Genomic DNA, 22,853 nt, shown 5'->3' with positions numbered 1-22,853 from the left:
GAATTTATGTTTTTTAATAATGAAGAAATTTATGTAAAATCAAAGTGTAACAAAACAGTCACCCTCCACCTCACCCACTTTATCCGAATTTTATGTTAAAAAAAAGTGGAAAAGGGGCTTCAAAAATATGTCGCTCATTCTGACCATCATACTGTATTTATTGACACCAGAAAACTGACATAAATACATTGAGAAATGACTGTTCACTTTTTTATTCCAAAGCTGGCTGTCTGCAGCCTCCACTGCGGGGAGCTCAGTGCAAAGGAATCTATACAATCACCATGAAAGCTGTAATCATCTCTTTGCATTGACCTCCCCTTTATGGAGGCTGCATGTCGGGGAGAGAAGCAGTGCCGAGCCTCCTCTCTCTCTGTGCCCGGTTGTAGTCACGTGGTCTGCTTCCACTGACGATACGCCACTGCCCCCGAATATAATAATAAAATAGTAAAAGGTCACATACTTACTATATAATCCCCCGCCACTTCCAGCACTGCAGCTCTGGTGGTCTCACAACAATATATACGGCTGAGGCCAGCCCCTGTAAAGGGTTTCTGTCACCAGATTCAACCCTATTAAGCTAGCTGATATTAGCGATGTGCTAATGTCAGCTAAAGCTAACTAGCCTATTCCTACTTTTATCTATGCCCCATCTATGCCCCCGTTACGCCAGAAATCTAACTTTTATAATATGCTAATTAGCCTCTAGGAGCTGGGGGGGCGTTGTTCCTGCTCCTAGAGGCTCCGTTCTCCTACCTTTGTCGCCTCCCTCCAAGTCCTGATTGACAGGGCCTGGCAGCGCTCGCATCTGTCTGCCAGCCCTGTGCGCAGGCGCGGTGAGGAAGCTGGCAGTCTGCGAGCGTCTTTCCCTCAGCGCACCTGCACCGAATGCTGAACGGCGCGAGATTTCAACAGAGCACAGGGCTGGCAGCGCTCGCATCCCTCTGCCAGTCCTGTGCTCTGGTGAAATCAGGCGCGGTGAGGATAGTGGCAGCCTGCGAGCGTCTTTCCCTCACCACACCTGTGCCGAATGCTGAACGGGAGTTCTCCTAGAAACAACGACAGAGGCCGTGATAATGGTAATATCAAAGAAGGGTAAGGACCCTAGTGAGTTGGGATCTTATAGACCGATTTCCCTTCTTAACACAGATGTTAAACTTTACTCAAAAATTTTAGCTATGAGGCTATCGAGTGTTATGACATCAATTGTACATCCAGATCAAAATGGCTTTATCCCCAATAAAGGGACTAATTATAAATTACATAGTCTTTTTGCTAATATACAGACTGTGGGCGGGCCCCCACGCTCTATTTTGTCTATTGATGCGTTTGATAGAGTTGAGTGGGGGTTCCTATGGAGAGTGCTTCATAAGATGGGCTTTGGCCCTAGGTTTATTAACATGGTTAAACTTCTTTATAGATCTCCTACTGCAAGACTAAATATAAATAGGTGCTTTCCCATGACTAGGGGAACTCGCCAGGGATGCCCACTCTCTCCTTTTTTATTTGATATCTATGTCGAACCTTTGGCTGCCAGGGTTAGACAAGATACGAGGATATTAGGGTTCGGGGTACTGAGAACGGAAGACCGCATTTCGTTATATGCTGATGATATCCAATTTTATGTCCAACAGACAAAACCTACTCTTTTAACCATTATGGAAACGATAAACTCCTTTGGACAAGCCTCAGGTCTGGATGTAAATTGGGATAAAGCTACGATTATGCCATTAGATACAACAATAACGCCTTTAGATCAATTATCATTTCCCAAGGATAGTGTCACGAGGGTGTCAAGAGCCACGCCTGACTCCGTTGTACCCGGGGTCAGGCGGTCGCAGCGGTTGGCTGCACGCTCTATGTCAGATAGGGAAGTTTCCTTATTGTAGCTTTCTGGGTTTGCTTTACAAACCCTTTTGGCTCACTCAGGGATCCGTAGCTCCTTCTCTCAGCTGTTCCTTGTCCAGCACTCCCAATCCTCCTTATATTCCCCTCTCACACTTCTCTGGTTGCCAGATATAGAGCTTCCTGCCTGGACATCTATTCTGACCCACTGGAGCTGTGTTGCTGCGTTCTCTGAGTGTTTGCCTTAGAACGCTACCCTCCGGATCCCTGTTGGACCTTTGTGGACAATTGTTGCCGTCCACCTGGGTGTTTGTGTTTGTCTGTGTTTGTCTGTCCTCTCCCTGGTGTTTCCCTCTTAGTGCAGTGGTGAGGACTAGCGATCCCACCGGCCCGTTCATTATCTAGGGCTCATTTCAGGGAAAGCCAGGGTTTAGGCACGTGATCGCCGCACGGGTGAGGAACCCGTCTAGGGACGACAGGGCAGGCAGGTACCAGCTGCAAGGTGAGTTAGGGGTCACCACCTTTCCCTCTCCCTTGTGCAGGGCTTTCCCTGTTTTCCTCCCTGTGTGTGTTGCCGGTCATTACAGATAGCCCACTGAACACCTTGAAAATTGCTAATTCTTTTGAGTATTTCGGTATTACAGTCTCCCCTAGGGTAGAAGATTTCATTCCGCTTAACTTGATGCCAATGATAAATAAGTTAAGGTTAAAAATAACAACTTGGCTTCGATTACCTCTATCAAAGGCTGATAGAATATCGCTAGTCAAGATGGTGATTCTTCCTCAGTTACTCTATCTCTTTAGGAATTCTCCAGTTTGGATCCCGGATAGATATATTAAGTTGATTGAAAGAATTATTAACGACCTACTCTGGGGCAGGAAACGGGTTAGACTTAAAGGGCTTCTGTCACCCCACTAAACTTTTTTTTTTGTTTACTTATAATCCCTATACTGCGATTTATGCCTACATAATCTAATTAATCATTTCGGTTCAGTAGATTCTGTTAAAAACGTACTTTTAAAATATGCAAATTACCTTGCTACCAGTAAGTAGGGCGGCTACTTGCTGGTAGCAGCCGCATCCTCCTATCCTAAAGACGCCCCCTCCGCATGTTGATTGACAGGGCCAGCGAACGGGATCGACCTCTGGCTAGCCCTGTCTGCTATCAAGATCTCGCGCCTGAGCCGTAGCGGTATTCAGTTGGCGCAGGCGCACTGAGAGGCAGACGCTCGCTCGTCATCGTCATGTGACGTCATCGGCGCAGGCGCATTGAGGATGGAGCGGCCGAGCGAGGGCGTGAGATCTTGATAGCAGACAGGGCTAGCCAGAGGACGATCCCGTTCGCTGGCCCTGTCAATCAACATGCGGAGGGGGCGGCTTTGGGATAGGAGGATGCGGCTGCTACCAGCAAGTAGCCGCTCTACTTGCTGGTAGCAAGGTAATTTGCATATTTAAAAAGTTGGGAAGGGAAACTGAAGGTGCGGATCCCTTTTATTGCTGAATGTTGGGTACTGGGTGAACTGGCCAAGGTGAGCTGTCGGCAATATAAAAAAAATCTTTTACTCAAGATAATGTTTTTGGCACGTCTTTTGATAGCACGGTCCTGGTTTTCACGAAAGAGTCCCACTATGAACACATGGTTAAATCTGGTGAACATTACTAAGAGATATGAGTATATTCTGTATAAGCAGAGAAACATGGAGAAAAAATGGATTGGAATCTGGGGAGACTGGAATCCATAGAACTTCCGACCCTCACTTGTCACCACTCTCCTCGGTCTTAGAACCAAGGACTGGTGGTGAATGTAGACGCAGACGTAAATGTTGCTAATGTTGTTTTTATATAATGTATATTGCTGGATGATCAATAAAGGGACTCTCCTGGTCCTACAAGACCAGACTGATGTAGAGATAGAGAAGGGGGGCTGACTTAGCTAATGAACTGAAGCAGACTGCCAGCCCATTCATCACATCAGCAATACAGACAGAGAGGGGAAGGTTTCTGCCCGTGTCAGAGCGCCACATGAACGTTCGGATCAATCTCGGAATGTTCATTTGCTTCTCAAGATAAGAAACTCTCCCCACTGACTCTATATAACTTTAATCAGTTAACGATCCCAACTTATTGTACCTTCCGTGACTTCATATCAGATTCAGCAGAGGTGGGATGCGTTCTCTGGAGATGCCTTTTTGTTAGTAGTGCCCCCTAGAATATGACATATTTTCAGTTGTTTCACACTTTTTTGTTATGTATATAATTCCACATGAGTTAATTCATAGTTTTGATGCCTTCAGTGTGAATCTACAATTTTCATAGTCATGAAAATAAAGAAAACTCTTTGAATAAGGCGTGTCCAAACTTTTGGTCTGTACTGTTCATAACAAAAAAGTGTGAAACAACTGAAAATATGTCATATTCTAGGTTCTTCAAAGAAGCCACCTTTTGCTTTGATTACTGCTTTGCACACTCTTGGAATTCTCTTGATGAGCTTCAAGAGGTAGTCACCTGAAGTGGTTTTGACTTCACAGGTGTGCCCTGTCAGGTTTAATAAGTGGGATTTCTTGCCTTATAAATGGGGTTGGGACCATCAGTTGCGTTGTGGAGAAGTCAGGTGGATACACAGCTGATAGTCCTACTGAATAGACTGTTAGAATTTGTATTATGGCAAGAAAAAAGCAGCTAAGTAAAGAAAAACGAGTGGCCATCATTACTTTAAGAAATGAAGGTCAGTCAGTCCGAAAAATTGGGAAAACTTTGAAAGTGTCCCCAAAAGCAGTCACAAAAACCATCAAGGGTTACAAAGAAACTGGCTCACATGTGGACCGCCCCAGGAAAGGAAGACCATGAGTCACCTCTGCTCCGGAGGATAAGTTCATCCGCGTCACCAGCCTCAGAAATCGCAGCAGCTCAGATTAGAGACCAGGTCAATGCCACACAGAGTTCTAGCAGCAGACACATCTCTAGAACAACTGTTAAGAGGAGACTGTGTGAATCAGGCCTTCATGGTAGAATATCTGCTAGGAAACCACTGCTAAGGACAGGCAACAAGCAGAAGAGACTTGTTTGGGCTAAAGAACACAAGGAATGGACATGTACAAGGAATGGAACTGTGTACATGACTGCCCCCTGCTGCCTGGCAGGTGCTGCCAGGCAGCAGGGGGCAGAACCCCCCCTGTAGTTAACTCATTGGTGGCCAGTGCGGCCGGCCCCCCTCCATCCCCTGTAGTTAACTCATTGGTGGCCAGTGCGGCCGGCCCCCCCTCCCTCCCCCTCCTAATTAAAATCTCCCCCCCCTATCATTGGTGGCAGCGGAGAGTACCGATCGGAGTCCCAGTTTAATCGCTGGGGCTCCGATCGGTAACTATGGCAACCAGGACGCTACTGCAGTCCTGGTTGCCATGATTACTTAGCAATTTGTAGAAGCATTATACTTACCTGCGAGCTGCGATGTCTGACCGGCCGGGAGCTCCTCCTACTGGTAAGTGACAAGTCTGTGCGGCGCATTGCTTAATGATCTGTCACTTACCAGTAGGAGGAGCTCCCGGCCGGACACAGACAGCGCAGCTCGCAGGTAAGTATAATGCTTCTACAAATTGCTAAGTAACCATGGCAACCGGGACTGCAGTAGCATCCTGGTTGCCATGGTTACCGATCGGAGCCCCAGCGATTAAACTGGGACTCTGATCGGTACTCTCCGCTGCCACCAATGATAGGGGGGGGGGGAGATTTTAATTAGGAGGGGGAGGGAGGGGGGGCCCACTGGCCACCAATGAGTTAACTACAGGGGAGGGAGGGGGGGCCGGCCGCACTGGCCACCAATGAGTTAACTACAGGGGAGGGAGGGGGGGCCGGCCGCACTGGCCACCAATGAGTTAACTACAGGGGGGGGGGGTCTGCCCCCTGCTGCCTGGCAGCATCTGCCAGGCAGCAGGGGGCAGTCATGTACACAGTTCTTTTCGTATATTCTAACCTGAAGCGTTCCCATCACCATGGGAATGCCTCTGTGTTAGAATATACTGTCGGCTCTGAAAAAGCTTTTATGCGGATCCGTCTGTGTAAAAGTAGCCTACGGCCACGGACGCGGATGCCAATCTTGTGTGCATCCGTGTTTTTTCACGGACCCATTGACTTGAATGGCCACGTGAACCGTTGTCCGTCAAAAAAATAGGACAGGTCATATTTTTTTGACGGACAGGAAACACGGATCACGGATGCGGCTGCAAAACAGTGCATTTTCCGATTTTTCCACGGACCCATTGAAAGTCAATGGGTCCGCGAAAAAAAACGGCACAACGGCCACGGATGCACACAACGGTCGTGTGCATGAGGCCAAAACCAGATGCGAGTCAAAAGAACAGGTGCAAATCTTTCCATTGTACTTTAACTCCTGCTTTTGGCTCACAATAAGGCCTCATTCACACAACCGTATGTTTTTTTTTTTTCTTCTTGCGGACCTATTGACTTCTATGAGTCTGTGGTCCGCATTTTGCAGCCAAATATAGGAAATATTGATTCTTTTAGCTTTCCACATCTGTATGTCCATTCTGCAAAAGATAAAACATGTCTCTGGCTGGCGTAGTTTTTGGCCAAAATTTACGCCTGGTGTAAAGGTTAGTAAATTTGCTTGATTAGGCCCCACCCCCATCACGGCCTAATGACGTACACAGTGTAAAACTGCGTTAAAAAATGGGACTTGAAACTTTTTTACGCCTAAAATAGTCGCAAGTCCATTAGTAAATGTGCCCCAATGGATCCGCAAAAAATGTGTATAAATTTTTTTTTTTATCTGTATTTTGCTGATACGGTTGTGTGCATGGGGCCTAAGGTGCACCTGGTGCGGGCTTCTTAATACATTTGTTGCATCTGTGATATCCGTAAGCCAGAATCTCCAATCTAAAGCTAGGTGTAGATGTAGATTTCTGGCATAATTTATATTCAGGCCATGGTGGTCTTGTTCCCATCACATTTTTTTAAAAGCGAGGAGAGCAACATAGAAACGAAAAAATAGGGACTTTTGTACATTTTCTGGTGTACTAGCTTTGTAAATGACCCCCCCAGTAAGCTTCATCTATCCAACCTCAATCAGAGCTTAGTTTTAATTTCATAATCTGCTGTGAAAATAAAAAGCTGCGCTGTGATTGGCAACAAGGCCGGTTTCTCTGTTAGATCGCTTTCATAAATAGGGCCCAGTTTATTTATTTCAGTTAAAAAAAAAAAATTGTATATCATCCAGTTTCTTGGGATTTTGGCACATTTTTCATTTCCACTGTGAATTCTGTAGTATGTTTCTTGTAGGTTTATGCAGCGGGCAGAAAGTAAAAACTCCAGGCAAAAAAAAATCATGCATATTGGATGACTAACACAATTACATCCCATGGTTTCCCTAATAAGATCTTTAGACAGGTGCTTTGAGATAATCCTCATTGTGGAAAGCACAAAGTGATTGTCATATAAACCCTGGTTTTAATTTGCATGTTAAATAAAGAAAAAGAATGAGTTCTCATCCATATGTCTTAAAGGGAACCTGTCAGCATGCACATGCAAGGTAAGCTACAGGCAGCATGCTATAGAGCAGGAGGAGCTGAGCAGCTTGATATATAGGGTCTGATTGATACCGTTTTCTGGTATGTAAAGCCGTGTGTGAGGCATTGCTCAGCAGGCACTGTCTCAAAATCCCATAGACTGCAATAGTATTCTATTGCAGTCAGTGGGAGAAGCGATCAGAACATCACAGGTTCAAGTCGCCTGAGGGGACTAAAAGTTACTGCAGAGAAAGTTAAAAGAAATTCAAATCACCCCCTTTTCTAATTTGGCATATAAAATAAGCAAAAAAATAAACATAACAGGTATTGCCGCATCCCAAAATGCTGGAACTATTAAAATATATAAAAAAATATTTTTCCTGAGTGGTGAACGCCCTAGCAAAAAATAAAAATCCATGATTCGCCATTTTTTTTATTCACCTTGCCCGCCAAAAAATTTAATTAAAAGTGATCAAAAACTTGTACAAACCCCAAAAATTGTACTAATAAAACGACAGCTTGCCCTGCAAAGCTCTGTAGATGGAAATCTAAAGAGGTTATGACTGTCAGAAAATGGTGATGCAAAGAAAATTTTGATTTATTTCAAAGGATTTTATTTTATTTTTTTAAGTAGTAAAACAAAATAAAAACAATACAAATTAGGTATCGCCATAAGCGTACTGGCCTGCAGAATAAGGATGTCATGTCATTCTTGGCGCACAGTGAATGCTGTAATATCAAAACCCTAAAAACCTTGATGGAATTGTGTGTGTTGTTTTTTTTTTCAGTTTCACTCCAGAAAGAATTTGTTGCTCATTTCCAATACAAGACATGGTAAATTATTATTATTTTTTGTTATTATTTATTATTAAAGTGACATTCATTCCATAGCGCTGTACATATGATAAGGGGTGCACATACATAATACAGACGATTGCACTAAGCATAAACAAGACGAGTTACAGACTGGTACAGAAGGAGAGAGGGCCCTGCCCGTGAGGGCTTACGATCTACATGGTATGGGAGAAGGACACAGTAGGTGCGGGTGAAGCTGGTCATGGCGGTATAGAGGCAGCAGGGTCACTGGCTGTAGGCTTGTCTGAAGAGGTGGGTTTTCAGGTTCCTTTTGAAGGATTCCACTGTAGGTGAGAGTCTGATATGTTGGGGTAGCGAGTTCCAGAGTATGGGGGATGCGCAGGAGAAATCTTGGAGGCGATTGTGGGAAGAGGTGAGGAGAGGAGAGAAGGAGGTCTTGTGAGGATCGGAGATTGCGTGTGGAGATGTATCGGGAAAGTAGCTCAGAGATGTAGGGAGGGGACAGGTTATGGACGGCCTTGTAAGTATTTGTTAGTACTTTGAACTGAATTTGCTGGGGAATGGGAAGCCAGTGAAGGGATTGGCGGAGGGGAGAGGCAGAGGAGTAACAGGGTGAGAGGTGGATTAGTCGGGCAGCAGACTAAATTAAATGGTGCCATTAAAAAATACAACTTGTCTTTCAAAAAATAAGCCGCTATATGGCTATGTGAAGGGAAAATTAGAAACTTTAGGGCTCTTAGAATGTGGGGAGAAAAAATGTCCATTAAAGGGGTTATTAAATACTAACCTTTTACAGCAGACCTTTTCAAAGAGGCTGGACACCACGGTGGGGTTCATATTTATTTGGTACCCGCCACTGCATCGCTCCACGGCCGGGTCTCTGGGAATCAACATCCTGTTGACGGGTGTCACATGAGTGCTGCAGCCCAGAGACCCTGGACCTGTGGAGGTGGCAATTGAGCGATGCAGCCAGAATCCCGTGGTGGGGACCAGGTAAGTATGAACCCCACCGCGTGTGCGGCCGCTCTGTCTGTTAGTCTTGTTTAATCCAAGTTTAGTCTTGGATAACCCCTTTAACAATGAAGGCCGAGGGACCTATCCTAATGTGATGGACGGGGCCTAAGATAAGCCATTTTTTCCCCAAAATTGGGACACGATCCTGGCGGAAAATTCTATTTCAGAGCAAGCCAACCAATAGCTGGTATAGAGTCAGTGACTGTGATAAATCTAATGCAGGTCTACACAACCGGTCTAAGGTTAGGCCATCTACAGGATTAGTAAATCTGGGTCACAGTGTTTGCCCACTAGCGTTTTCTTCATGGCGGTTTTCTGTATGGAGAAGGTGATGTAAAACAAAAAAAGCGCTAGACAAAAACAAACCCCAAAGAACAGAAATGCCCAGAGCTCATGTGTGCTGCGTTTCATATTTCCCATAAACCTTCAGCTGACATCTAGAGCTGGCATTTTACGGCAAAAAAAGTACAGCAAAAATAAATAAATAACAAAAGTGTAGAAAAATGCAAGCAAAAACCTGTCTGACAGCACCCTTAGATTACAAGAAAACTACTAATAATGGTCTCTACTGTGAAACCACGTAAATAGTGATGCTGATTCATCTATATACTATTTCTGCTAATATTCTGTAACTTTGCTCATAAAAGCGTGCCTGATAATTAACATTGATTCATTAATATATAACGATTGATTAATTGCAGTATCCTTCCATTTCTGTGCTGACGTCTGATTAATTTCATACATGTAATTATAATTAGCGCAGAGCAAGCAGCTCATGGGAGCCGGCAGTCACACTGAGACTGATTGTATAGAGGCATTGGTGGAGTTTTAGCTTTCATCTCAGTTTACCATCATGACAAGCAGCGTCCCCATCTTTATTTTATCTTTAGAATCGATTTATTTCATTACTAGACACAACTATTTATAACAGGGGTTTTGTATGAAAATGGTGTTCGCAGCTCCTACCAGTAGCTGATGACGGATGTCGGACCCCGACCCATCTGATATTGATGCCAATGGCATCAGTGAGGGAGGCAGGAGCTAGCTTCTCCTCCTAAGGCCCCTTTCACACGAGCGAGTTTTCCCGCGCGGGTGCAATGCGTGACGTGAACGCATAGCACCCGCACTGAATCCGGACCCATTCATTTCAATGGGTCTGTGTCAGTGTTGATCGAGCACCAAAGTGCTTGTGTGTGCGGGTGCTCTGGCCGAACACCGGTATGCTTGGGTGCTCTACCGAGAACACGAGCATAATGAAAGTCAATGGGAGAACCCTAGACACCCCCTGCTCGGAAGAGAAGAGGGTGTCTGATTCACAAAAAAAAGTTAAAAATTGATGGAAAAGCCATCAAAATGGTTTGGAAACAGTATTAAGAGGATGGCTGGATTATTTATGACATACAATAGACAACCACACAAAGGCTATATGCCAAAAGCCAGGTATGTGGAAGGCAACAATCTATCCATGAGACAGATAACAGTCAGCATACCTTACAATGGCAGCCTTGTGCACTATGAGACATTCCAAACCAGCTCTCATCTGACTGAGAACCAGTAAGCCTCAAAGTTACTTCACATCTGTTGGATGGCTTGGGTGGACCTGCGCACCTAGATCAATATCATTAGGGGAAAAAAAAGTTTTCTGATTGTCCTAACATAATATTCAATAACCTTTCTATACAGTTTTGTCATGTAAAAACTCATTTGCATAAACATGGAATATGGGAAAGACATGCAAATGAGCAGAATCTGCCTTGTTTTTCAGCTGAAAAACCATTTGCATGGAAAAAAATTATCTACACTACTTATGAACAGCGCCATCTATTGGATTCATAGTCTTGTCATAAATGTAACGGTCGCGTACACACACACACACAGGGGGAGGGAAGTGACCACTGCGCTCCACCCTTACCCCTGGCCCTGCCTACTTGCCTCGCGAGTCCTAATGACAGGGGACAACTGGACAGCAATCCCTAGCTTAGAACTAAGTGCAGGGATGACAGACAGACAAACAACAGAACGTGAACGGACCGAGTCAATACCAGGAAAGTTACAAAGTACAAATGGAGCAAGCAGAGAATAGTCAGGAGAAGCCGGGGTCATAAATACCAGGAGAGTCGTGAAGTACCAAAGGAGTAAGCAGAGGATCGTCAGGAGGAAGCCAGGGTCAGAATACCAGGAGAGCAGCAAAGTACACAAGGAGCAGGCAGAGGATCGTCAGGAAACAGCAGGAGGTAAGTACGCCAGGAAATACTACATCACAGGTGGAGCTTAAATTAACAGGCAACCTGTGGCCAGCAGGCTGCCTGTATTTATAGTGGGGAGTGAGGGTCATGTGACGTGGCCAGCGTCACATGACCGACAGACCAACCAATCGAGCACAGAGTGATCTGCTCGGCGCTCAAGGCAGACTTAGGAGCAGGGAGCCTCCCAGCTAGCAAAGCCGCCCTGGGAACGAGGTAAAGCACAGATCCTCGCTCCCGAAGCTAAGCAGCAGGTCTGCGGCTAATGGGAGATCGAGTGTGCCTTCGGAACCCCGTTACAGTAAGACTATGAAACCAATAGATGGCACTGTTCATCTTGTTGGGGCGCTAGTAAGTGGGGCACCCTGATCAACAGAGTCCACACACTGTGTAGCACTTAGCCTATAATAGCCTACGCTAACACTGAGGTATATATCGGATTGGTGCTATCATTCACACATCTTCTAGCACTTTATCTGCGTAGTGTAGATCGCGAATATTCTAATCGTGAATTTTCCATGCAAAAGGCTGAGTGCTATATGGTGTGTAGACTCTGTTGAGCAGGGTGCCCCACTTACTAGCGCCCCAACAAGATGAACAACGCCGTCTATTGGTTTCATAATCTTATGACAAGACTAATAGTCTTGTCATAAAACTCATAGTCTAATAGTCTTGTCTTAAGACTCACTCATAGTCTAATAGTCTTGTCATAAGACTATGAAACCAATAGATGGCACCGTTCATGAGTAGTGTAGATCGCAAATTTTCAATGCAAGGCAGATTCTGCTCATTTGCATGTCTTTTCCATATGCCCATGTTTATGCAAATTCGTTTTTACATGACAAAAATGTATAGAAAGGTTATTGAATATTATGTTAGGACAATCAGAAAACTTTTTGTCACTCTAATGATATTGATCTAGGTGCACAGGTCCACCAAAGCCATCCAACAGATGTGAAGTATCTGGCTCTCAGTCAGATGAGAGCTGGTTTGGAATGTCTAATAGTGCACAAGGCTGCCATTGTAAGGTATGCTGACTGTTATCTGTCTCATGGATAGATTGTTGGCTTACACATATCTGGCTTTTGGCATATAGCCTTTGTGTGGTTGTCTATTGTATGTCATAGATAATAGGAGTCTAAGACGCATCCACCTATCCTCTTAAGGCTTTTTTCAAACCATTTTGATGGCTTTTCCATCCATTTCTAACCTTTTTCTGTGAACCAGACACCGTCTCTTCTTCAGAGCAGGGGGTGCCTGGTTTGATGCTTGGGTCTCCCACTGACTTTCATTGTATTAAATTGTACTCAGAGCACCCGCAGTATTCGGCCGAGCACTGCAATGTGCCGAGCATAGCAGTTCGGCCGAGCATGCTCGCTCAACACTAGTCTGTGTACATGAAGTGTTTTTTTTCATACATCAGTTAAAAAAGAGAAAATCACAGCATGTTCTATATTCAGCGTTTTTTTTTAACGCAGCCCTGGCCCCATAGAAGTGAATAGGGCTTCAGTGAAAAACGTATTGCATCCTCAAGCAAGTACGGGTTGCTAAGAGATGTTGTTTGTAAACCTTCAGTTTTTTATCACGCGCATGAAAAACTCATAAAAAAGCATTGCATCCACGCGGAAAAAACTGAACAACTGAACGCAATCGCAGACAAAACTGACTGAACTTGCTTACAAAATGGTGCGAGTTTCACTGAACGCACCCTGAACGCCTCCTCCTGAGCCAATCCGTCACGCTCGTGTGAAAGAGGCCTAAGGCTACATGCATATGACTGTATGTATTTTGCAGTTCGTAAACTGCAGATTCGGAAAATACGCGTTCCGCGGTCCCTATTACAGAAATGCCTATTCTTCTCTGCAAAAGAGACAAGAATAGGACACGTTTTATAATTTTCCAGACGGCCACACAGGTGCGAACTGTGCTGTCTGCATTTATTGCGGACCCGTAGAAATAAATGAGTACGGATCCAATCTGCAAAAGATGCGACTCAGACGTGGACCAAAAATACAGTCGCGTGCATGAGACCTAATAGTAAACAATATAGCGGCCAGCCTCGCCCTGACTGCATAAAAAGAAAGGCCTTTTAAAGGATAGGATGCTGCCACACAGAGTTTTTTGCTGTGCATTTTTTGGGAAAGAAATGTTTCGTTTTGCAGCTTTTTTTTTAATGTGTTTTTGATGCATTTTGTACCCATATAGCATGTTTCACCACAATTTTTATTTTTTTTTAGCCTTTTTTTTTTTTGTTATAAGAAAGTTTGTACCACTTTGTAATGTCACCTCCTCTGTAGAGCAGTGTATAGAAAATACATTAGTGCAAAAAATGCCATGCAAAAAGGAAAAGGCCATTAAAAACGCCAACACGCAACAAAAAATGGATGCTTATTGGAGAAAAACTTTAGACAATGAGGGTAAAAAAAACACTAGATCCGGAGCATGCTGCAATAAAAAAAGGGAAAAAAATAAACATTGGTCCCAAATATGTACTTCAAGGATGAAAAACACCACTACAAAAAATGACAGTTTGTCCGTTTTTTTTAAATATTTTTCCATAGAATTCCCTGCATAATCTGGAGATGGCATTTTTTGCCTAAAATGCTGCAAATATACGCAACAAAAAACACAGAACCCCTATAAAAACATAAAAAAACACCTGTGTGTGACACCAGCCATATAGCAGTTTTATTGTGCGCATGGACACATTACCCTGAACAGTTTCCATTCAGTACCCTTCAAAGGGGTTTTCTCTGTATAGGTCGTCAGTATCTGATATGTGGGGGTCCGACACCTGGAAGCCCTGCTAATCAGCAGCGGTGCTCCTTCTCTCAGCTCACCAATCACAGCGCCGTACATTGTATAGTGGCTGTACTTGGTATAGCGCTCAGCCCCATTCACTTCTATGGGGACTGAGCTGCTCCTAGACCACTGTGACCGATGAAGGAGTCGTCACTGGATCTAGGAAACGATGACAGAACGGCGAGAGCCGGTGCCTTCCATATATCTGATCGGCGAGGGGTCCCAGGTGTCGGACCTCCACCTATCAGATAATGAAGACCCATCCAGAGGACAGGTCAAGTCTTGGAAAACCCCTTTAAAGTAAACAGGCGATGAAAAAGAAAACCATAGCGAAGACTATTAGTCTAGGTCAGGCATCCTCAAACTGCGGCCCTCCAGCTGTTGCAAGACTACAACTCCCACAATGCCCTGCTGTAGGCTGATACCTGTAGGCTGTTTGGGCATGCTGGAAGTTGTAGTTTTGCAACAGCCGGAGGGCCGCAGTTTGAGGATGCCTGCTCTAGGTGATCAGTTCCTATCAGGATGGCAGCAATGTGCTCGGCTGTGGTAGCGCTGTAGACATTAGCTTAGGCTCGTCAGCTCTGAGATCCTGATCTGGTGTACGGCGGTGTATACTGACACCACAGACTGCATTACTGAAACATCCGCTGTGAAGTTTTCGGAGTGCGGACCAAGAAACTTTACAGAACTGGCAGTGCTGTTTAATTAGCCTCCCTGCCTATAAAAACATCATCCCGCATGTGACGCCTCTGCAAATCCTCAAGGGTAATTAAAATAGAAAGAGGACAGGAACAGATAACATCAGAGCTGATGTATAACAGGGCAACCCTGGAGAGGCTGTCAAGGGTGGGAGATCCCCCTCAAAGGGAAAAAAATAGAGACAGCAAGCTCTGCTTCACTGTCTAAGAGAGCGCTGCTGGAATACTTCTAGAATTAGAGCTGCCTTACAGAGAAAGCCGTATACACAGGGGCACACCACCAATGAGGCCAGGTGAGGGGCAAGAGGGGGGCAGCCGAAGGGCCATGGGCAATGAGTGCTTTCATTGTAGCAAAGGGGTTAGATTAATAAATTGCCATGGGGGGGGGTTATTTCAGTTTTCGCCTCAGGCAGCGGAAAGGCTATAAAGTGACCATTACCCACCTGCTAAAGGGGTTATCCCATCACAACAGCGTCCGATCCGTCAGACGATTAGAAAATAAAGAAAAAAAATGATTCTGTATTTTAAGCATCCGTTATGCTCTGTTTTTAGCCGTTTTTTATCTAAGATACATTATTTTAGACGGATCTCAGACAGTATTGGCTAAAAAACAGATAACTGAGCATAATGGATACTTAAAATTGTGAATTTGTTTTTTTTTTCTATATTTTTTCTGTTTTTCTGACGGATCAGAAGAACGGAAGCATGAACAGTGATGTGAACCTGCCCTCATCCCCAATCCACAAGATAAGTTCCTGATCGGAGGCGGACCAACTGCGGAGCCCCTGACGATTACTAGAACGGGGCCCGGATTCATCCGTCTGAATGGAGCCTTGTGCATGCCGCCCTCTTGTAAAAGACATGTTGGATTTAAAGGGGTTGTGCAAGAATGGGGCCAGATCTATGAAGAAAAGCTGACTTACCGGCTCCCTGTTCCTTGTCCTCCGGGATGCTCCTCTAGGCTGCCTTGATGTCAACATCCGGTTTGACATCTCCGCAGCCAATCACTGGATGACATAAGGGGATCCGGTAACTGTCTGCATCCAGTGATTGGCTGCGGCGATGTTGACATTGAGTCCTCCGGGTAGGTCATCAGTATCAGAGGCAGGGGCGCTGTTTGAGGAGGGCCACGGTGCTCCGATGAGCACCGTGGCCTCCTTGCAGCTTACCAAGCACAGCGCCGTCTATTGTATAGTGGCCGTGCTTGGTAGCACACTCAGCCCCATTCACTTGAATGGGACTGAGCTGCGCCAAGGCCATGTGACTCATGAACGGCGACATCACATGGCCCAGGAAGAGGAGCGCCGCAGCCTATTGAAGCTGTTGATCGCCGCGGACTCCAGGAGTGGGACCCCCACAGATCTAATACTGATGACCTATCCTGACGATTGGTCATCAATATCAGAATCTTGGTAAACCCCTTTAAAGGGATTGTCTAGTCTTAGCAAGGTATACTGTCGAGGTCTGTGATTGGCTGCATCGGTCATGTGTTTTCAACATGACATCAGTGCTGAAGCCATATAACCAAAGAAGAACTGGACCCAGTGACGATGTGCATGGGGGACACATTACTGCTGTGACCAGTCAATGGCTGCAGCGGCTACATCACCCCCCCATCAAACAAGAAGTTTACCAGTGGGGACTGGAGCGCAGCAGTAGTAAGGAGCAAGTAAGCATCATTCCCTCCGCAGGTGTCGGAGACGTGGGGGGTTGAGCTGAAGGTGTATATAACCCTTGCTGGCCACCCACTGACTATATATGTCTGGGCGTTCGGCGGATGTTTCACTCTAATTGTGCAGCTGCAGGAGCGGGGAGGCGGCTGTCAGTGACAGAAGCGCCCCCCATAGAGAAGGCAGGGATGGTTTTTACTGCTCTGGTCTAAGTGGTTATATGATCGCCAGGGCCCGGGGTCTCAGCAGACCCAGATCAGCGCTGCAGTGAAGTTGTACGACCTCTCTACGTGCTGTATTCCCGGTTACAGGAGAAATCGGTAATTATTAAAAAACATATTAAAATTAAATGACCTCCAAAGGTCTTGTATGACCTTATAGAGGCGGGCACAAAGTATATAAAAAATAATAATAATCACCACATGCCCCTCCAAATTTTAATTGCACATTTTATTTTATTTTTTTATTTTTAGGAAAAACAAAAACAACAAAATACTAAGGGTACTTTCACACTTGCGGCAGAGGATTCCGGCAGGCAGTTCCGTCGCAATCCGGATGCAAACTGATAGCATTTATCAGATGGATCTGAATGCGGATCCGTCTGACAAAATGCATTGAAATACTGGATCCGTCTCTGCGGTGTCATCCGGAAAAACGGATCCGGTATTAATTATTTTTGCATTTTTAAAGGTCTGCGCATGCTGGATCCGTTTTGCTGGAACACTTAATGCCGGATCTGGCACTAATACACTGCAATGTAAATTAATGCCGGATCCGGCAGGTGATCAGTATTTCTGGCAGGAGGTAAATCTGCAGCATGCTGGGGTATTTTCTCCGTCCAAAAACCGTACAGTGACTGAACTGATGCATCCTGATCGGATTACTCTCCAGTCAGAATGCATGGGGATAAAACTGGATCAGTTCTTTTCCGGATTTGAGCCCCTAGGACTGAACTCAGCTCCGGAAAACAAAAACGCTAGTGTGAAAGTACCCTAAAATAAAAATGACAAAAATGAGGCATCATGTGTGCACAAAAATGATTGACATAACCAAGTGGTAAAAAAAATTAAAATGCACCCGATCAGGAAGGGGGTAAGTGACGTGAGGGATGTGAGACATCTCTCTGACAGGGGCCCTCAATGTCCCGGTCAGTGGAGGAGCACACCTCGCCAAATAGCAAGGCCCAGAAGTTGTTTTAGTCATACATTTCCAGGAGGAATAACAGAGGAATTATACAATGTGGATGTTTCTCATAGGCTGAGCATGATGGTGCAGGACTGTTGGTCGGAGGGGGCAGTTCAGGGGGTATTTCTTTAGGGTATTAGTTAAGGGAGTCTATGGTGGTGACACATTTGGCTTTTAACCATGTAATTGCCGCACACCTCTCACATAAAGCCATGGCAGCCTGGACCTCGTGCCGTCCTCCCCGTGCACCTGCTGCTGTCACGCCGCTCTCCCGTGGACACACGAGCCTCACCGTCCTCCTCTCCCCGGCAGCAGCGCAGGGCACTGGGGGACCAGCTGACCGCTCTCCATCCTCCCGCTCCCCTCCGCTCAGCATCTCTCGCTTTCAGCCAATCAGAGGCCAGGAGCGCGCCGCCATCAGCCAATCGGCGCCCGGATGAAAGCACGCCCAGCCCTCGCACCCCCAGCGAAGGTTATTTTGCTGGTCACGTGACTCGAGGCGCAGAGAGTTAATTCCCAGCCCCGCCTCCTCCCCACAGGGCACGTTAACCCATTCTCCACCAGTCAGCAGTGACGGGAGACAGGAGCGGTTGCCATGAGAACCCCGGTCGCCCGGATGTGAGAAGATGCCGGCCGGAGCTGCCAGCGATCGCCCGGTGCCTCATCAGTGACATGGGGGGCGGGTAGGAGAGGGGCCGGACGGAAGAGTGTGCGCGGCTCGGTGCGGGATCTCGGCTTTCTCTGGAGGGGGCAAGAATGGACGAGCCGGGGGAGCTCGGTGGAGGTAGGACGATTGTGCATGTGACAGCCGGACATCTGGGGGGTCATTTATACCCGGGCACCGCTGACAGCCAGAGATCGCCCGCAGCCTTCACCCCGGTCCTGTCCGTGTGTATGACCGGAGCCCGGGAGGCACTGCAGCTGACCTGAGACCCCGGCCTGATCCACAAGAGGCACCTGTGCCCTGGCAGTGCCCAATACCTGCCCCCCAGACCTGATCCACAAGAGGCACCTGTGCCCTGGCAGTACCCAATACCTGGCACCCCCCGACCCAAAACCCACTGACCTGTACCTGATCCACAAGAGGCACCTGTGCCCTGGCAGTACCCACACCTGACACCCCCGACCCAAAACCAACTGTCCTCACTGATCTACAAGAGGCACCTGTGCCCTGGCAATACCCAATACCTGGCACCCCCGACCCAAAACCTACTGACCTCTGACCTGATCCACAAGAGGCACCTGTGCCCTGGCAGTACCCTGCACCTGACACCCCCCGACCCAAAACCAACTGTCCTCACTGATCTACAAGAGGCACCTGTGCCCTGGCAATACCCAATACCTGACACCCCCAACCCAAAACCAACTGTCCTCACTGATCTACAAGACTGGACCAGCTGCCATGTCAGTACCCCACACCTGACACCCCCAGACCCAAAACCCACTGACCTCTGACCTGATCCACAAGAGGCACCTGTGCCCTGGCAGTACCCTAGACCTGACACCCCCCGACCCTGAACCCACTGTCCTCACTCACCTGTACCTGATCCACATGATAGGACCTGTGTCTTGTCGTCAGTACCTCACACCTGCACCCCCGACCCAGAACCCACTTTCCTCACTGACCTCACTCACCTGTACCTGATGTACAAGACAGGACCGGCCGTCATGTCAGTACATCACACCTATACCCCCCCCCCAACCCAAAACCCACTGTCCTCACTGACCTCACTCACCTGTACCTGATCTCTACATGGCAGGACCGGCCGTCATGTCAGTACATCACACCTATACCCCCCCCCCCCAACCCAAAACCCACTGTCCTCACTGATCTGTACCTGATGTACAAGACAGGACCTGCTGCCACGTCGGTACCCCACACCTGCCCCCCAGACCCATCCTGATCCACAAGAGGAGGAACCACGTGTCACGTCAATACCCTATACCTGCACCCATTATTCTCTCTCTGATCCCATACACAACCCCTCAAGACCAGAGGCCCAGATCTCCTCCTTGTACGGGACCCCAAATCTGACCCATAAGACCAGAAATCTGCATTCATGTCCACTTCGTACCCGCACCTGAGCCTGACCCCAGACCAAGGGCACAGACCTTGACGTTTTCTCTGCCTGCTCCACAAGGCTGACGATCTGTACTCCACGCTGGTTGCCCACAAACCGGACACAACGTGCTCCCCATTCATCTCTCTGTCATCCCAATACCCTACCCCTAGCCCAAAACCTGCACCCCTGAACCCCTACTCCTGTCTGTGTATCCCCATACCCAGGGGTGAACCTCAGGACCCTCTACCCACAGCCGCCTCTTGTTTCTACTTGTCCCTAACCCCATACCGTCATCTTGTGACCTCAGTCGTTCCGATCTGCACCTATATCTGTCCCATAACCATGGCTCGTGTGCCTAAAATTAAGTAACTGCTCCTATACCAAAGGTATAATGTCCTAGCTTCAGTGCATCAGTCACCTCGAAGTGCAACGGAAGGGTTTGTATTACGTCCAAAACCCAACTAGACACCTGTCCTAACCCTCCCCCATGCAGACCCCCGCTAGATATCCCACCAGCTGTACTGTCTGTGTCACTGTCATCGCCAGATCTGTTACTACTCATTTCTGAAATCCTTTCTCCCCAGAATGACTCTGTATGATGTACAGCACATGTGCTCGAACCCCCTCCCCCAAGTCTATATGTGATGGTACTTACCTGCATGGGTATATTGTACAGCAGACTACAGCCGGTTCGACATAAAACTCCCCATATCCAGAAGTTAATGGCTGCACACATCTGATACTGCCCACCTTGTGACTGCCCCATGTAACACTGCTATCCTCTTACAGTATGATCCTGACCACCACGTCATAGAAAACTTATCTCAGTGGGCTGTAAGTGTGCATAGTGCTCATCACCTATGGCAATCCACTGATTGTGCATAGTGCTCATCACCTATGGAAATCCACTGATTGTGCATAGTGCTCGTCGCCTGTTGAAATCCACTGATTGTGCATAGTGCTCATCACCTATGGAAATCCACAGATTGTGCATAGTGCTCATCACCTATGGCAATCCACTGATTGTGCATAGTGCTCATCACCTATGGAAATCCACTGATTGTGCATAGTGCTTGTCGCCTGTTGAAATCCACTGATTGTGCATAGTGCTCATCACCTATGGAAATCCACTGATTGTGCATAGTGCTTGTCGCCTGTTGAAATCCACTGATTGTGCATAGTGCTTGTCGCCTGTTGAAATCCACTGATTGTGCATAGTGGTCGTCGCCTGTTGAAATCCACTGATTGTGTATAGTGCTCGTCGCCTGTTGAAATCCACTGATTGTGCATATTGCTCATCACCTATGGAAATCCACTGATTGTGCATATTGCTCATCACCTATGGAAATCCACTGATTGTGCATAGTGCTCATCACCTATGGAAATCCACTGATTGTGCATAGTGCTTGTCGCCTGTGGAAATCCACTAAGGCTACTTTCACACTTGCGTTCGGAGCGGATCCGTCTGGTATCTGCACAGACGGATCCGCATCTATAATGCAAACGCTTAGATCCGTTCAGAACGAATCCGTTTGCATTACCATGAACAAAAAAAAAAAAATATATATTTTTTTTAAATATTTTTTTGTTCATGATAGGGCAAACGGATCCGTTTTGACTTTACATTGAAAGTCAATGGGGGACGGATCCGTTTGAAAATTGAGCCATATAGTGTCAACTTCAAACGGATCCGTCCCCATTGACTTACATTGTAAGTCTGGACGGATCCGTTTGCCTCCGCACGGCCAGGCGGACATCCGAACGCTGCAAGCAGCGTTCGGGTGTCCGCCTGCTGAGCGGAGCGGAGGACAAACGGTGCCAGACTGATGCATTCTGAGCGGATCCGCATCCACTCAGAATGCATTGGGGCTGTACGGATCCGTTCGGGGCCGCTTGTGAGAGCCTTCAAACGGAACTCACAAGCGGAGCCCCGAACGCAAGTGTGAAAGTAGCCTAATTGTGCATAGTGCTCGTCGCCGGTGGAAATCCACTGATTGTGCATAGTGCTCGTCGCCTGTTGAAATCCACTGATTGTGCATAGTGCTCATCACCTATGGAAATCCACTGATTGTGCATAGTGCTCGTCGCCTGTTGAAATCCACTGATTGTGCATAGTGCTCGTCGCCTATGGAAATCCACTGATTGTGCATAGTGCTCGTCGCCTGTTGAAATCCACTGATTGTGCATAGTGCTCATCACCTATGGAAATCCACTGATTGTGCATAGTGCTCATCACCTATGGAAATCCACTGATTATGCATAGTGCTCATCACCTATGGAAATCCACTGATTGTGCATAGTGCTCATCACCTATGGAAATCCACTGATTATGCATAGTGCTCATCACCTATGGAAATCCACTGATTGTGCATAGTGCTCATCACCTATGGAAATCCACAGATTGTGCATAGTGCTCGTCGCCTGTTGAAATCCACTGATTGTGCATAGTTCTCGTCACCTATGGAAATCCACTGATTGTGCATATTGCTTGTCGCCCATGGAAATCCACTGATTGTGTGCATATTGCTCGTCGCCTGTGGAAATCCACTGATTGTGCATAGTGCTCGTCGCCTATGGAAATCCACTGATTGTGCATAGTGCTCGTCACCTATGGAAATCCACTGATTTTGCATATTGCTTGTCGCCCATGGAAATCCACTGATTGTGCATAGTGCTCGTCACCTATGGAAATCCACTGATTGTGCATATTGCACGTCACCTATGGAAATCCACAGATTGTGCATAGTGCTCGTCGCCTGTTGAAATCCACTGATTGTGCATAGTTCTCGTCACCTATGGAAATCCACTGATTGTGCATAGTGCTCGTCGCCTATGGAAATCCACTGATTGTGCATAGTGCTCGTCACCTATGGAAATCCACTGATTTTGCATATTGCTTGTCGCCCATGGAAATCCACTGATTGTGCATAGTGCCCGTCACCTATGGAAATCCACAGATTGTGCATATTGCACGTCACCTATGGAAATCCACTGATT

General features: G+C 46.7%; 1 protein-coding gene across 5 annotated transcripts in view; it reads left to right on the top strand.

Moving 5' to 3' along the window:
* The first annotated feature begins 18,342 nt into the window (after positions 1-18,342).
* The window catches only part of CACNA1D (calcium voltage-gated channel subunit alpha1 D), a 312,213-nt gene continuing 307,702 nt past the window's right edge, over positions 18,343-22,853 (top strand). For all 5 annotated transcript variants that reach the window (XM_044301155.1, XM_044301153.1, XM_044301156.1 and 2 more), the window contains exon 1: positions 18,343-18,577. In XM_044301155.1, the coding sequence (XP_044157090.1) occupies positions 18,550-18,577 (28 nt within the window). In that variant the 5' untranslated portion in view covers positions 18,343-18,549. The remainder of the gene's footprint in view (positions 18,578-22,853) is intronic.

Source organism: Bufo gargarizans, chromosome 7 (assembly GCF_014858855.1).
Source record: "Bufo gargarizans isolate SCDJY-AF-19 chromosome 7, ASM1485885v1, whole genome shotgun sequence".
Lineage (NCBI taxonomy): Eukaryota > Metazoa > Chordata > Amphibia > Anura > Bufonidae > Bufo > Bufo gargarizans.
Note: the sequence above shows the minus strand (reverse complement) of the source record. Positions and strands in the feature narration are given on the sequence as shown.